Here is a 17,629-nt window from a genome sequence, read left to right as displayed (position 1 = left end):
AACAATACAAATTCCCACATTGGTCATGTCAAAAAATTTTATATATCAAACTGTAGTTTGAGTCCATCATATGTCTTGAGGTGGCTTATTTCATCATGAATCCTCTGGTCATTGTGTTGATCAGAATTAAGTCTTTCAGAGTTGTCTTTGTGTTGTTGTTATTATGTAACTTGTTCTCCTGATTCTGCTCACTTTTCTTTGCATTAGTCCAAACGTTTTCCTAGGATTTTCCGACACCTTTGTCTTCATCATTTTTTTTTTAACAATAGTATTCCATTACAGGAATGGGGATATTTAAATCAGATTGGACTAATATTCAAAACCTTTTACACTTTGAAGCCATCCTATCTTTCCAGCCTTATTTTATACAATTACATTCCATTCATCCTAAACTCCATTCAAACTATACTCCTGCCCCTGAATATGCCCTTTGATCTCTTGCCTTTGTTTTTTGCTGTTCCCTATGCTTGGACTCCTCTCCCTCCTTCTCATTGTCCTTTAATCTCTATTCATCCTAAACAGCTCAGCTGAAAACCAACATCTCCCATGAAGCCTCTCACCCACCCTACCATAGTAGTTTGTTTTCTCAGATGTACTTATTTTCTCAATTCTCAAATGTACTTAACACGTAATGTTATCTATGATGATAATTATTTCTGTATGCGCCATATCCCACTGTTGTCTATTCGTTCTGTGTGGGAAAGCCTTATCTCTTCCAGTTCCTAGCATACTCCTCTGTACATAGTAGCTGCTTAGTAAAACTTATTAAATAAATGAATGAGTTTTAAAGGAATTCTTGTTAAGAAAATTAATTTAATAGTGGTTAATTAGGGATATAAGTCTGATATAAAAGTTAATAGCTTGCAGATGTATAACAGTAATTTGTGTGATTCTTTTTTCATTTTTGTTTTTTCCTTTAATTTTTGTAGGTGTATGAAGCAATTGATACCCAAGATGGATTCTCTTGTGCAGAGTTGGTATCTTTTAAGCATCCTCATGTTGCAAATCCCCGGCTTCAGGTAGGTGAAATATGTTTAGAGGGAAAAATATATAATATAGCCTTTACCTTAAGGGAAGTTCAGAGTTTGAAAAAAACAAAAGTATTGCTGTTCAGATGTGGAAATAACAAAAGCTTTTTGACTATGTAATTTCAGAGTCCTTGTTTCATAGGATCACAATTAGAGCTGGAAAGGATCACAGTGGTCATTTAATTTTACCTCTTGATTTTATAGATCAGAGAGGTTAAGCAGCATACTTAGTATCACACAGTAAATAAATAGCGTGACTGGTATATTCAGACCCCTGTTTCCATACTCTGATTTCAGTGTTCTTTCCATTGTACTGGGCTGTCTCTGGCTTCTTAACCCTAAGTTTCTTTAAATTTACAGAATAAATATGCGAATATAATTTTAATTTACTTTTTCAAAAATCCTTATCCTTCAGTTATTTCCTCAGTTATATAAAACAGTTAAGTAAAATTCAATTCAACTTTTCAAAATTAATCATATTTCCCCAGTTCTTTCAATTTGTAGCATTAGAGGAAAAGGGGGGTAAAGGGAGATGGTGGGGGGAGGAGAGGTGGGGAGTCTCCAAATGACTAAATTAAAAATTTCACTTGGAAGGGATTAAGATAATTCGGCCTTAAATGAGACAACGTGAAGAGCATCTGACTAGGAGTCAGAAGATCTCAGTTGAGTCCTGGTTTGCTTCTAACTTGCTCCTTGACTAGTTTTAGTAAGATACTTCACCTCATTGCCTCAATTGTCCTATTCCGAAATGAAAATACTCACCACATACATTTCAAGTAAATGTTGTTTTGTAACATAATTATGTAACAAATATAAAACACAGTATACATATAAGTAGTTACCAGTGGAAATATGCCTGATAGAATTGTAATCCTTATCTTGTAGTTAATGTTTATTTTGTAGGAGTTTTAGTATTCTGAAGTACTTTCTTACATTTGGGATCTCCCAATGTCTTTTATATACTTCACATCCATTCTTGACCATCAGAATAGCTTGCATAGGGGGAATCTGAAAGCCCCCAGAAGTTTGCCTCTCTCTAATGCTCAGCTCCTTTTTCTCTATGCATGGGTGTTCCATCATCTAGAGCCCTGTTTGAAAAATGACATTTTGCCAGTAGATTCCACTGTCTAATTCAGGCCATCCTGAGCTGTCTGTAAGCTGGAGTTTTCAGGTCATGGGGAACAAATTAATGTCACATTTTGTTGGTTGGGGATGCTGTCAAGATTGTCAGGTTTCCTTAAAGTGGGGTTGTTCTTCGTAGCTTTCCTGAAACATTGAAATAAGAAGTTGAGAAGCATTGAGTACCCCAAGGTATCACAATTTCAATATCAGGCTTCTAAGTGGTATACCACTTTGTTGGAAATTTATCATTTGGGGGGCAGCTAGGTGGCATAGTAGATAGAATACCGGCCCTGGATTCAGGAGGACCTGAGTTCAAATCCAGCCTCAGACACATAACACTTACTAGCTGTGTGACCCTGGGCAAGTCACTTAACCCCATTGCCTAACCTGCCCCACCCCCCCAAAAAGAAATTTTTCATTTGGACACTTCATTTTAGTTTGTAGTATTATGTATCACTTATTTAGTATTTTATATTTTCAGGATCCTTTGCAGTCAAAATTTTAATTATTTCCTACTTAGGAATGTGGTATTGTTTATTTTATATTACAGTAGTGCCTTTCTCTTTCACAAAATCCTATTCTGATTCCTCACTGTGGTGTGAAAGTGATCTTGATTTCTTGAAGGCTGTTCCAGTGGAGTGTAAAGTGTGACAGATCCTGCCATACTGGCAAAACATTGACTACTCTTCTAGCAGCAGACTTTGTCTGTTTTCCAAGAACTATCCTATTTAAGTACATATAGGTCATGACTGATAGACTGACCAATTGGTGATCTGTTTCTTGGCTACCGTAACCGATGAAACCCCTTCTATTTCTGCAGTGAAGGTAGCAGTGTGACAGAAAATGGAGAAGGCCCTAAAAATCACACTATCTATAAACACTAGTGCACCTGTTAGTATTTGAAATGTAAGATTGTGGAAAGATCAATGGGTCTTATTCATCAAATGGAGTCTTATTCATCTTGATATTTTTGGTATACGTGAAAGAAGACAGAAAGAAGTTGTTCCTAAGGGAAAGGATAGCCCCCAGGAACTGGTTTTTATTGTACATCCCAAGGGAGTAAGACATTTTTCATGGAAAATTTGGTTATTTCATATTGTGCTTGTACTATTTGCAAAAAAAAAGAATACAATGAAAATAATAGAAGCTTTTATGAACTTATATATTTTGCAGAGGACGAAGAAGTAGAGAAATTCTGTGAAGAACTCAGTAAAACCCTTCAAATTAAATTACCAGATATTATGATACTTCATTGTAAAGATAGAAATTGGTGAGAACAGCAAAAAATAGGTTGTAAAATCTAACTTAGGAGTAAGAAATCAAAAAGACCATAGGTCAGTGTACTACACAGAAGACTTAGACTTTATGAATACTTTATTTGAAAAAAAAAAAAACAGACTAATGTACACCAAGTAACATCACCAAAAAATGAAATTCATTTAGAATTGTCATTTTTATTACATTGGCTTGGCCTACTCAGTAGCAGTTGATATTTTTCCAGTTGCTTAGCTCTGTCGTTATATGTATATGTAATTTTGTTCATATAATCCTGGGTTTGTCTTGGTCCCATTTCTTGCTTATTTTGTGGTTAGATTTATCTAGTTCCAAGAGGGAAGATTTGAGGTTCCCCACTAGTATAGTTTTACTATTTCCTCCAATAACTCATTTCTCCTTTAGAAATTTGCATGCTATACCATTTGGTACATATATGTTTAGTGTTGCTGTTACTTCATTGTCTGTGGTACCTTTTAGCAGGATGTAGTTTCCTTCCATATCTCTTTTAATTAGATTTGTTTTTGGTTTTGCTTTGTCTGAGATCATGATTGCTACCTCTGCTTTTTTTTTTTTTTACTTCAGCTGAAGCATAATAGATTCTGCTCCAACCCCTTATCTTTACTCTGTGTGTGTCTCTCTGTTTCAAGTGTGTTTCTTGTAAACAACATATTGTAGGATTCTAGTTTTTGATCCACTGTGCTATCTATTTCCATTTCATGGGAGAGTTAATCCCATTCACATTCAGATTACTAACTATGTATTTCCCTCCATCTTATTTTTCCCCTATCTATCCTTCTTTCTCTCTCTCTCTCTCTCCCCCCCCACCTCTCTCTCCCCTGCCCTTCACCCTGTCTCTCTTCACAAGTGTTTTGCTTCTGACCACCACCTGCCCCCAGTCTGCCTTCCCTTTTGTCAGTTCCTGCCCTCCTTCTTAGTCTTCTCCCCTTCTCCTTTCCTATAGGGTAAGATAGATTTCTATACCCAACTGAGTGTGTAAGTTATGCCCTTTTTGAGCCAATTTTGATAAGACTAAGGTTCAAACATTGCCCATCCACCTTCCCCCATCTTTCCCGCCACTGTAGTAGCTCTTCTGAACCTCTTCTTGTAGGATAATTTATTGCATTCTACCTCCCTCTTCCCAGTACAATTCTCTTTCTCACTCCTTATTTTTTTATGTTTGTTTGTTTGCTTTTGGATATTATCCCTGTCCTCTGTCTGTGTATATACCTTCTGACTGCCCTGATAGTGATAAAGTTCTTAAGAATTAAAAGCATCATCTTCCCATGTAGGAATGTAAGCAGTTTAACCTTATTGGATCCCTTATGCTTTCTCTTTCTGTTTACCTTTTTATGCTTCTCTTTATTTTTTGAAAATCAGATTTTCTGTTCAATTCTGGTCTTTTCATTAGGAGTGCTTAAAAGTTCTCTATTTCATTGAAGGGCCATTTTTTCCCCTTAAGGATTATACTCTGTTTCTCTGGGTAGATGATTCTTGGTTGTAATCCTTGTTCCTTTGCCTTTCGGAATATCATATTCCAAGCCCTCTGATCCTTTAATGTAGAAGCTGTTAAGTCTTGTGTAATCCTCCACAATATTTGAATTGTTTCTTTCTGGCTGTTTGCAGTTTTTTCTCCTTGACCTGGGAGCTCTAGAATTTGGCTATTATTGTACAATCACAGTCTGAGTTTGTGTGTTATGCTACTCAGTATGAAAAGGTAAAAAAAATTTATACTTGGTTTATTTTAAGCATTTTTAAAATTCGTCAGATTAAGTCAAATTACCGTTAGTAATATTTAAAATGTTTTGCAGCTATGATTCAGTCACTTTTTATTACTGTTTGTGTCACTTTTGTGCCAGATTTCTTTGGTTGGAGGCTGAGAACTTTTGCATTTCATTTCTGGCCTGTTAATCAACTTCCTGTGCTAACTCCAGGCATTTCTTAACTGATCTTTGTGCCCATACCTTCACTTGAAAGTGATTTAGCCTTAAATGGTAGACCTTCAGACCAAAGTTTGAAATTGTTGAGGGAAAGTTTATTGAAGGTACTTGGGCTAGACTTTATAAAGTAGGAGTTACTCAGGAGAAGAGTAGGGAAGACATGTTGCAAGAGCAACATGAACAAAACTGGGGAAATATAGAAATTAGCATGTTAAATGCAAAAGACATCATGGATACTGATTTGACTATAGACCAGAAGTTCACACTGAGGAATAGGGGAAAATGAAATTGGATGTAGCCAGTCAAGATTTAGAAATCCTTGTAAGTAATGTAGATAGATGCACATAGATACGATGCAGTAGGGAGCCAATGTTGATTCTTGATCAAGGTAAAAATATTGCAAATTTCTTTGTAAGTTTGCAGTGGCATGTATCTAAAATAAAATCATTTTGATGGAAAAAAATCACAATTCTTGGTAACACACCAGTTGAGATTTAGGGGAAAGGTAAAAATGAAAGATGACATCAAATATTCCAGCCTGGGATATTGAGATGATAGTGATGTTAACAGGATTGGAAATATTGAGAAGTTTAGGTAAGAAGAATGGTCCCTTTTATAGAATAGCATTGTGGTCTCTATTACAATACATGTTTGGGTTTCTGTTGATTGTTTATGTTCTATGTAGTGTATTTTGTACACCTAGGTTAAATATAGTTATTGCGGTGGTTTGTTTATTTTATTTATTTATTTTTGCTATTATGACTTCTTTTGTTGTAAAAGGTCTGTTTTAAATGTTTTCCATATGTCCTTCACTTTTGGTGCAGACATTTTAAATCTTAAAAGTCTCTTCCCTTTTCTATAAATCAGCTTCCCTCTCCAGAAGAGAAGTGTCAACAAGTTTTGGAACCTCCATATGATGAAATGTTTGCAGCTCATTTAAGGTAGAGTAAATTGGTGGTGGGTGGAAGGGAGGCCCTTAAATATTCTTAAATTTACTAGGTGATTTTATTTTGGATTTTTGTATTGAAATTATTAGAAAACTATCTTGATGGTTTTACTATGACATAGCCTATAAAAAGTTTATAAGGTTAACATGTATAAGTGCTTTGAAAAATTTTTTTTCACCATTTCAAGAAACTTGAGCCTTCCTTTATAGTTAAGTTTGTTGGTAATTATATTTTTGTATGTATATGTAGTATAAAATAAAATACACCATTTAATCTTTCTGAAGGCACTATATTTAATGTTTTCACTCGAGTGCGAGGAAAATGCATTCATGATTCTATTTTTAGCTTCACTATTAACTTGTTGTGTAGAAATGTCTCCTTGCCTTACTGCTGAGGAAACAGGCATGGAAGCAAAGTAAATATTATTTTGGATATAACTTCTTATAACTATTGTTAACTTCTTAAATACCCATTTGGCCAAACTATTCTAAAGCTAGGATGTGTTTAATTGGGAAGCCTAAATAGAGTTACTGAATAAGTGAGAGAGAAAGGCCTAATAAGGTAATGGGAGATTTCATTCTGGAAGTGAGATAGCCAGCACTTCCTACTGGTTTTCAACACACTGTTCAGATTTTGGTGGAGTTCCATACTTTCAAATAGCATGATGAAACTTGATAAGGCTTACTTGTCCTAGACATAAATCTATTTAAAGCTCCTTAACCCTATTAACATAGCTGAGGGCCACTCATCACACCAGGAAGAACTGACTCCCCACTTCTGGGCTTTCACAAAGTAGTTCCAAACCTGTGTGAGGGGTGGGACCATATTCCAACACTATCCAGCCTCACCTCTGAGACAGTTGTTTCTCTCATTTCCAATGCTCAATTTGGAACATTTCACTTATCGTTCAAAAACCAGTGCAAAGGTAGGGTCTTTTGTGGTAGAAGTGGGAGATATGTTTAAAGAATTTTTTCTAAGAATAAATTTTCTAAGACTTTTTTTTCTTTATAATAGGTGTACCTATGCAGTGGGAAACCATGATTTCATTGAAGCATACAAATGCCAGACTGTGATAGTTCAATATCTTTTTTTTTTTAATATCTTTTTCTCCCCATAGGTTGATTATGTAATAACTAAAGTGCTTAATTACAGATTCAAGAATGTGGAGCTTGGGAGGAGTTTTCTATACCTTTAATTGGAAAGGAATTGAAAAATATTAGGAAGTAAAATTTATTTTAGCCTTTCAATTCAGCATTTATTAAATAATAACATATAGTCCAAGGCACTATGCCAGCTATTGAAGAATATAAATATGAATATGACATAGTTCTTCTCATAGGTAGCTTATAGTTCCTTCTTAATTCATTCAGTAGCCATTGTATACCTACTGTGTGCAGCAAGGCATTGTATGACATAGGAAAAATAAGATGTATATCACTTCAAGATGTAAGTACACAGGAAAAGCTCGAAGTGTTGTCTGGCTTAAGTATTTGAATTCATATAAAAATTATGTCATAGGATGGAACATTGAGCCATATTGTGATCAAGGATTTTGTTAATGTTTCTATGGTAAAGGACAGTTATTTGTTTAATTTAAAGCTTTATGCCTTAATTATATCAGTTGGTTGAGCCTGAGTCTTGGAATTATGCTTTTAAAGCACATTAATTTTTCATGGTGACAAATGACCTTAAGGCATATTTAGTTTTTCACACCAATAGGTCATTAGCTTTGCTAATAGACTTGTAGCCAGAGCCCTGGTTGTTGATTGTGCTAATTTTTGTTTCCTGTCCTAGAGAGATAGTCTATTCAATCTTTTGCTATCTGACACACAGTCATAAGAAATGAGAACTTTATTATCTCTGGGTTTTAGATTTTCTAGTTGTAAAATTCTGTGATCCATTAAATAAGCTTTTACATCATAGGCTTCTGAATAACTGCCATTATAAATATAATGATATGATTGTCTAGGCTGGGGATAACCAAATATAATTTTTGAAAGTATACTACATGTTTTGCAGTGTTGTTATATAGCAGCATATTCCTGGACTTTGGGGCAGTAATTGGGAAGAAAAATTATTTTAAACTATTTATATCTGTTGAAATTTAGCAACTTGGAATATTGGTTTATAAAAATTAATTCTGAAGATATTAGTAACATAATTGGAAAATGGCAAAGATGAATGACTTTTTTAAAATGCTATTTCTATATAGTCTTTGTAAATATGACATATTTTGAGTTTTAGTCTATATCATATCTTCCTTAATATAATACATCTTTCTTGCGAGCATTTCAAGCCCACAAAGAAGAAAACTGGTAAGTAGTCTGCTAAAACAGTTAAAAATTTTTAAGTAGCAAATATTTTTTGGATCTTAAGCTTCTTTAAGCTGTAAATGTCTATTTTCTTTGTGAGTTTCTAAGATTGGAGTAAAAAAAAATTTGAACTCCATTATTCTGTGTAGTTTCATTGGCATGTCATCAAGACTGTACCATGTAAAAAATTTGGGCTGATATTATTCGTAAATAATCTTTTATTTCAGCTATCTCCTCTCCCCCTCCCCCCCAACTTTATTGAATATTATTTTTTCTCCTTTAAATCCTTTAACTGTTTTAAATCTTGACAACGCTTACATTTTTTTATGATCTCTTTTGTTTTACCTACCTTCATTTTATGCCCCTCATCTATATTTTTGTAACAAAAAAGTGAGAAAAAAAGCTGTTCACCAAAATTAACCAGCGTGTCAACTCCTGACAATGCAGTGTTGTTCAACAATTGTATTTCCTCATCTCTGCAAAGAAGGGAATGTATTTACTCATTTCTTTTTTGTGGACAAATATATTTGACTCTAATTTTGATTTTAAACTTTGTATAGATGAAACAGGTTGAAAAGATTTGCTTGTAGGGATGTATTGTGTGACAGGTCATTCAGTAAACCTCTGCTCTGGTCAAAACATTTTGCTGGGCACTGGAGAAGATGCAAAGGTTAGATAACCTGTGATCCCTGCCGCTCATGGGGGGGATGAAAAACACGTGTGCGCGCGCGCGCACACACACACACACACACACACATACATCAGTACCTTAAGCAGGTGCAGTATATCAAATGAGATCATGTAAGTAAAGCCCTTCACAAACTTTAAAGCAGTAGATAACATTATTAATTATTATGATGATGGGAGGGGAAGATTGTTACTGACACATTCCCATGTGACGGTGGCATTTGAGTTGACCTTAAAGGATAGGTAGGAGTTAAGCAGATGAAGAAAGATGGGAGGATATTTTAGGCATAAGGAGTGTGATAAACAAAAGGCCTAGAGCAGGGGTTCTTAGCCTAGGGTCTGTGAACTTTAAAAAAAAATATTGGTAGCTGTATTTCAATGTAATTGATTTTCTTTGTAATTCTGGATAATTTATTTTATGTATTTAAAAATATTATTCTGAGAAGGGGTCCATAGGCTTTACCAGACTGTCCATGGGATCCATTTACAACACCAAAAAGTTAAAGAAGCTCTGACCTAGAGGATCCAGGGAATGTTGGGAGATAGAGATTAAGTTCATTAAGTGAAAGAGAGTAATATTAGAAAAGTAGGGTGGCATCAGGTTGTGGGAGACCTTGATTGCCAGTAGTTTAAACTTTTCTTGGTGGACCACTGTAGAAAATTTTTGAGCAGACGAGTATATGCCTAAATCATGTATGAAAGTGCAGGTGGACCTATTGGGAAGTTTTAAGAGAAAATTACTTTAAATACTTAAAACTTTTTTATTGTTATTTCTGTAGGGCTTTGCCTATTATGTATGCTGTAGCACTTGACCTTCGAATTTTTGCTAATAATGTAAGTAACAGTGAAACATAGAATGTTATGATTACTTAGTTAACTTTAAACTCAGTATTTAAAATCTATTATTAGCTCCTGCATAATTTTATTTTCTTTTTTCCCACATTTTCAAGAATTGGAATTATTTGGCGTGGAGAAGAAAACTTTAGGAAGTAACTTAACTGATTCTACACTTTTTGAAGGCCATAATTAAATATGTAAATAAGTGCTAGGATTCTGAGGGGATATTTGTGTGGATAGGTTGTATAGTTGTGCATGTAGCTAGCCACAAATGTGTGATTCTTGCCATGTAGTTGCCAAAGGGGCTTCATTATTCTGCCAATGATTCTATAGGAGGTGCTCTTGTTTTTCTATCATTACAGGAGATAAGCCCTCTTTTAAGCCATTGTACTGTGAGAAAGTGTAGATTCAAGTGACAGCTAAAACATTCTCTAGTATGAGTATAGCCAGACATTAGCTAATGCTAGGCTATGCAGATATGTCTTCCCTGGTGGCTGGGCATAGGACAGCATAGTCAGAGAATACAAAAGGAAAGAAGCAAGAAGTCTTTCCTTTTACTTCCCAATTTATGACCTTTAAGCGTATGAAAAGTTGTTATTCCATAGTAGTGACTCAGTCATCCTTTGTCTTTACTGAGGACTAAGCCATAAATGCAACACAGGGGTATTACATTCTTTTCTTAGTATTTCCATCACTTAACAGAGTGCCTGGTGCGTAGTAAATGGTAAATAAATTCTTGTTTACTGACTGATATGAGGAAGAACTTAAGTAACTCCTTAGTTAAATTTTGAATAATTTATTTTTCCATTTGGACCTGTGATTTCATCAATGTGAAGAACTCTCTGATGTGGAAACTTCTTCCATGAATGTAGGTCAACAGCTTTTCTGCAGCTGATTGCCCAAGATTCATTCTGAGATGTTATGTGTCTGACTTGCCCCTTGTTTGATTTGATCTGGTTTCAATGCTGGCTCTCTATCCACTTCACCATGCTCCCTCTCAAATTATTTATTATGAAGGTAAAACTGGTTAAATTGGAATATGTTACCTAGCAGAGTCAGGATGCTGTTGAGTCTTATGTAGAGTTTTTTTAAAATGATAATTTTCTGTTTTTAAATTCTTTAAATATAGTAGCATCTAACTTCTCAGATTTTATTCTATAATTATGAATTTGTATTTTAGCTTTAAAGTCAAATATTTTATACTTCACAGTCATTCAGAAGATTTATTAAGCTTATAAAGTAATCCAGAAAAAAAACAGAACACTTTGTATTCTGTTAGGCTGACCAACAGTTGGTGAAGAAAGGGAGAAGTAAAGTTGGGGATATGTTGGAAAAAGCAGCTGAATTATTGATGAGCTGTTTTCGAGTCTGTGCCAGTGATACGTAAGTAAAGAGTCGAAGTTTATGTTTAATTCAATTCACTAAATCTCTGTTGAATGCTTACTATGTGCAGAATACTGTGCTAGGATTGAGGGGGCATACAAGATGAGTAGGACAAAATATCCTTAGGAGTTTACTATTTAGTAAGATCCTAATCACTAAGGATTCTTTGTTGTAGTTGTCATTTGTGAGTTGTTTAATCATGTTATTGTGTGGTGCTGAGAAATAGCCAGTGAGTTGGTTGTTAATCTGCACAATTTTTTCATTTACTTTAATCAACCTAATTTCTGTGCAAATACCCAAAGTCTTCAAAGAAAAATTATAGATTAGCAGGTAAAATAGATGAAATTCTACTTTAAAGCATTAAAATTTCTAGAAACACTAGAACATAGCTGTTACATATCCCCATTTTTAATCCCTTTTCATAATCTACTTTGCACACTCAGGAAGCAAAGCAACATCTGTGCTACAGGTTAAAAAAAAGTCTTATAACTATTACCCTACTTGTTTTACACAATATACAAATTATTTGTTAGGAATTCTATTTCTGTATTCTGAATCTAACACCCAAGAAAATGAGTGTTTCTATATGCAAAGTAGAATAAAAAGTATTGCCCATTAAACTGTGACTACTGGGGACAGCTTGCTTTTCTTTTTAAGCATATAATAAATATAACATGTAATTTTCAAGAGCTATCCTGCGTGTCTTGTTTCCTTTTGGCCTTATATTCTCTTTGAATTTTAGCAAAATGCTTTGTTAGCCCTTCTCTCTCCCTTCCCGTCCCCTCTTTCCCTTCCCTCTTCTTCCTTCTTATTCCTTCCCTGTTTCCATCATTATAGACCCTTTCCCTTCTATTGCCCTCGCCACAACTGGAAAAAAAATTTTTTTTAGCTCTTCTAATAAAAGAATTCCAGTAATGGCCATATATAAAAATATGTGTCTCATTCTACACCTTAAGTACATTGCCTCTCTATTAGGAAGGTGGATAACATGCTTCATCATTAGCATTCTGGTATTGGGGTTGATGACTACATACAATAATATAAATTATCTTGAGAGTAAATTGAAGAACATAAAAGTAGGATGGTTATTCTTAAAGAGCTAAAGTGTGTGCCTTTGTGTCAAAGAGGTCATGCTTGTATTTTGAGTCCCCAAGACAGTCCATCCTACCTGATAGCCCAGCACTTTTCCCATTTTAGAGTATGCTGGTCACAACATGATATAAACTTTTATTACTAACAGATACCACTGTCAGCACTTTTAAGTTAACTCCCTCATTACTTAGCTCTTCCTTATCTCCAAGATTACCAGTGTTGCAGTCTTTGGCTTACAGATCTTTCCATTCTACTTTGTTGGCATAGACTGCTCCTGTAAGTTGATTTCTACCCTCTATCAGAATCACCATTCCTACATGGTTTTCTCATAGCACCGCTTCTAGAGGCCAGTTCTTTATGATCACTTGGTCATTTGCCTGCTCTGAGTCATCTATTCATAGCTCTTCTTAGCTACTTTAGACATTAATAATAAGAAATCTGCAAGTTTCCCCTCTTGATATATAGTAATTAAAGATCCTTCAAGGACGCTTCTCCTAATGCAGTGAATTACTGAAACAGGACTCTTCTATTCTTGAGAATCTGTTATTGCACAAAAGTGATAAATACCACTCCATTAGATTTTTTTCTGATTTGCTGCTTTTGGGGGAAGTCATTGCTACCAACTCCATATTCTTTCAGATCCCCGAGGAGAAAGTTGGGTGATGTTTTCTGAAGGGACCGCACCTCAACGTTTTAGTGGTCCCTATTCATACCAACTGTTCTTTAGCTTTCGTAATGTGCAGACAGCACATTTTGTAAATTAGATTTGCAGATAGTTATGAGTGCATGAATAAAAATGGTCTATAGGAGTTAGTCATGACAGACTTGATATCTAATTTCTCTAAAATTGTAAATTAAAAGAAATTATTTGAATACAACAGGGGGATGTCAGAAGCTGATCCTGAATCTCTCTATAGTGATGCTCATAGTTTGGGTGGGCAAGTGAGTGAGTGAATGAATGGAAGAAAAATCAGGTAATGGTCAGCTAGGTGGCACAGTGGATAGAGTGCTAAGCCTGATGTCAGAAAGACTCAACTTCCTGAGTTCAGATCTGGCCCTCAGACACTTACTGGCTGGGTGACCCTGGACAAGTCAGGTAACCCTCTTTACCTAAGTTTCCTCACCTATAAAATGAGCTGGAGAAAGAAATGGCAAACTACTCCAATATTTTTGCAATAAAAAAACCTCAAATGGGGTCACAAAGAGTCAGACACCACTGAAATGATTGAACAAGAGAAACTATCTGAATGTCTTCCAAAAAGTCTTCCTAATCAGTTATGCTTCCTAGATTCAGGAAAGACTCTCCTTCAGTTGAAATTTTGATAACTTTCCTATTTGCTCCCAGTCGGTAAAGTAGATGTCTAACCTTTGCCTCCCCAAGCATGGGTGTGCATGTACTCTTCTGCAAATGAATTTGTGTTCTCTAAGGTACCAGCCAAAGGTTCATTATTAGGGAGAAATATACAGATTTTGTTCGAATTTCTATGCCTCATATTTTGTATTGGCAGACTTTACTGGTCTAAAACTAGTTTTTCAGATACTTAACGTTTTAGGGGCTAGCATGTATGTCTTTTTGATAATTTGTACAAAATCAATTAAAGTTTTTGCCACTTTAAATGGAGTATGTCACTTCCTTTCCAACATTCACTAAAATATTGGAAAGAAAAGAATCTGGGTTTGATATAAATAATGACATTGTCCCAAGAATTAAGAAATCTGAGTCCTAGTTAGAGCACTGCCACTGCTCAGTAGATAAGAGTGCTGAGCCTGGAGTCAGGAATACTTGAGTTCAAATCCAACCTCAGATTCTTCCTAGCTGAATGACCCTGGGCAAGTCACTTAACTTCCATCTGCCTTAGTGTCTTCAGCTGTAAAATATATGTAGTAATACGATCTACCTCACAGGATTGTGAGGATCAAATAAGATAATACTTGTGAAGTGCTTAGAACACTGCCTGGCACATAGTAGGTATTTAGTAAATACTTGTTCCCTTTCCTTCCTTTCCCTGTGTGATCTTGGCAAAGTCAACTGATTTCCCTGGAACATAGTTTCCTTATCTATAAGATGAAAGGGTTTTACTATGGTCCCTGTAAGCTCTAAAGTCCTGTGATTCTAGAAAGCTTCTGTAAAGGTACATGCTTATTCTATAAAGGTGTTTTTAAAACACAGAGAGTTTTCCTTTGTGAAAGTAAAGGATAAAGGCAGTCATATGAATAATTAAGTATTCTTAATTTCTATTCTAATTACAGTTATTTAAACAATTTTAGTTAATTTTAAAAAATTTTCTGAAAGTGGTTTTTATTCTTTGCTTTGTTTATAGATACTAGACTGGGTTAATAATGAAGGCATTAAGGAATCAGGGGAAAAGAAGTATGCACTTCTTCATATGAATTTACAGTACAGGAAAGAAGTGCAGAGCACTGTGCTATGATCTGTAAGAAGTTACAACATTTCAGTAAGACATGGTCCTCAAGGAGCCTACGGTCTAGTGAGGGATTAGACACCCATCCCAATAGCTATATATGATATTCATTGTAAAGCTACAAACAAAGTGCGATGTGAAGTGTGTAAGGATGCAGATTGTTATCAATGGAAGGAATTATGGAAGACTGTCTGTAATGAAGTTGGCTTTTGAATTGTGCTCTAAAGATTGGCTAGGTATTTAATAGCTGTGGAGAAAGGAAGACATGTTAGACATAAAAAATGGTGTGAGTGAAGGCATAGTAATAGAAAACACATTGCATGTTCATGGGGCCAAAAGCAGTCTAGTTTTGCTGTGGTGAAAATACAAAGAGGGGAGTGAGTAATATGAGATGAGGCCAGAAGGATAGTATGGTACTAGATTGCAGAGAATCTTAGGTGCCAGGTGGAGTTTCCATTTTACTCAGGCAAGAGAGAGCTGCTGGCAGTAACGTGACCAGATATATACATGAGAAAAATTATTCTTGTAATGGTGTAAAGCGGCACTTCTTAAACAGTATGGAATCGTGACCCATAGTTTAAGAAGAGTGAAGGGGTTGCGAGTGGAAAAAGTTTAGGGAGTCCTGGTGTAAAGGAGAAATCAAACATTAAATTGGACCAGGAAAACCCGTGAAGTGGTGATTGGTGTTAGGCAGATGGGTGTAATTAGGACCTGTACCAGAGTGGTGAATTTCTCTCAACAGACTGAGAGAGAGATTCAAGAGGTGTTGCACTCCCAAAGGCTCATCATATTGGGGTTGGCCTCGGTGTGGTCACCCACTCAGCTTTAATTCCACTGTAGTTCTGAACTCCCAAACTCAAGCTCTTCCCCTGCCTCAGCCTTTCCCAGTAGCAGGGGTCAAGGGGTCATTGGCATGCACCACCACGCCTAACCAATTCAAAGTAATTTGAAAAGGTAGGGTCAAGAAGTTAACTATATTTGAAAAGTTAACTATAATAGTACAGGGTTGTACAATAGTATAAGGATGAGGATTTTCAGGTCAGAAATGGCTGAAAGTTCAGGGAAAGGGGGATTCTGTAGCGGCAGTTTGTGAAACATTCAAGTGGTTGGCCATGAAGATCCAGAGGTCAGGAGACTGAAGATCATGCCAAGGGCATTGAGAATGATAAAGATAGGAAGTTATAGTCAGAAGAATTGTAGAAATCCTGGTTCTTGGAGGTGACTCATTTCAGAGAGATGATGTCTGTGGCTGAAGTGGAGTAGGAAAGGTCAGTGAAGGTGAAGAGGTTGAAGAATTGTGTAGTCTGGTTAGTGAAAGGGGTTTTAGTATTAACAATGAAATCCCTGAATGCAGTAGTAGGGAAAGAGGGTGGAGGGGAAGACATTGAGCTAAGTATGAAAGTCACTAGAAAAAAATGGAAGGATAATCTGGAGGTTGGAATATAACTACAAAAATATGGGGAGCAGATAATACAGATGAATTACATGGAACTTCAAAGAGAGAGATCATTAAGAGATAATGATAGAGGAATAGTCTGGAATTGTCAGTGGGGAGACAAGTAGTATGTCCACTAATTTTCATAGCTAAGTTATGAAGAATGACTTCCAGTGGAGACAGTCTCAAGGGATGTGAGGTCCACAGATGAGAAAAAGGTTTTGTTTAGAGTGAAGAGGTGGAGCTTAATTGAAGATGGAAGGATATTTGTTGACAATAGAGTTAAGGGATGTAAAGGGCACAGTGGAATGGGCAACTTAGTTTAATTTAAATTCAAATTGTTCAATCTTAACCTTGTTTTATGTTCATGTAATAGGACATATCTTAGCTTTTTCTGTTTTTCCAAACTGCTTTTCACCATTAGGCCTTTGCATAACATTGCTGTAAACTGTTTTTAGAATAGGTTAGACAACTTGACCTAAGAGATGTTAAATCAGGATTACAATTCCTGATTCTCAGCCTTTTTAGTGTCATGTATTAGATAACTTTTTTTTTTTCCTGCTTCCATTTTAGTAGTGACATGTGAAGGGCCCTTGGCTCTTACAACTTTCTTTCTGAAAGCTTATTTGATTTATTGTTTGTTTTTCTCATTTTAATTAGTGACAAAATTTTCACTTCTTTTTCTTGCAACAGTCGTGCTGGTATAGATGATTCTAAGAAATGGGGAATGCTATTTCTGGTCAATCAACTATTTAAAATTTATTTCAAGGTAGGTTTCTAGTTTAATACTTGATAATAATGTGTATTTATAAAGTGCATTTTCTTTCTAGGAAGATTATCTCATGAATGCTACATTTATCTTAACCCTGCTTGAGGAAAGTAGCAAGTTTTATGACTTTCATTTTATAGAATGGTTTTAATATTCTTACTGAGATAGTATAGTACTATTTTATCTAACATTTAATTTTTGTATATTATGTGCTAACTTGAATCTCTTCTTTACAGATCAACAAACTTCATCTTTGTAAGCCCTTAATTAGAGCAATTGATAGCTCAAATCTGAAAGATGACTACAGCACAGCACAGAGAGTTACATACAAGTACTATGTTGGTCGCAAGGCGATGTTTGACAGTGATTTTAAGCAAGGTAT

The 17,629-nt window shown here is 35.4% G+C and overlaps 1 protein-coding gene across 1 annotated transcript in view; it reads left to right on the top strand.

Moving 5' to 3' along the window:
- The window catches only part of LOC114046332 (PCI domain-containing protein 2), a 37,272-nt gene that overhangs the window by 11,892 nt on the left and 7,751 nt on the right, over nt 1-17,629 (top strand). Inside the window, exons 2-9 of the mRNA XM_027866638.1 lie at nt 930-1,019; nt 6,230-6,303; nt 7,324-7,389; nt 8,583-8,624; nt 10,088-10,142; nt 11,425-11,528; nt 17,172-17,247; nt 17,484-17,625. Coding sequence (XP_027722439.1) covers nt 930-1,019; nt 6,230-6,303; nt 7,324-7,389; nt 8,583-8,624; nt 10,088-10,142; nt 11,425-11,528; nt 17,172-17,247; nt 17,484-17,625 — 649 coding nt within the window. The remainder of the gene's footprint in view (nt 1-929; nt 1,020-6,229; nt 6,304-7,323; nt 7,390-8,582; nt 8,625-10,087; nt 10,143-11,424; nt 11,529-17,171; nt 17,248-17,483; nt 17,626-17,629) is intronic.

The sequence above is a fragment of the Vombatus ursinus genome, unplaced genomic scaffold, assembly GCF_900497805.2.
Source record: "Vombatus ursinus unplaced genomic scaffold, bare-nosed wombat genome assembly UNPS02014781.1, whole genome shotgun sequence".
In the NCBI taxonomy this organism is placed as follows: domain Eukaryota; kingdom Metazoa; phylum Chordata; class Mammalia; order Diprotodontia; family Vombatidae; genus Vombatus; species Vombatus ursinus.
This window is presented reverse-complemented; position numbering and strand designations above follow the sequence as displayed.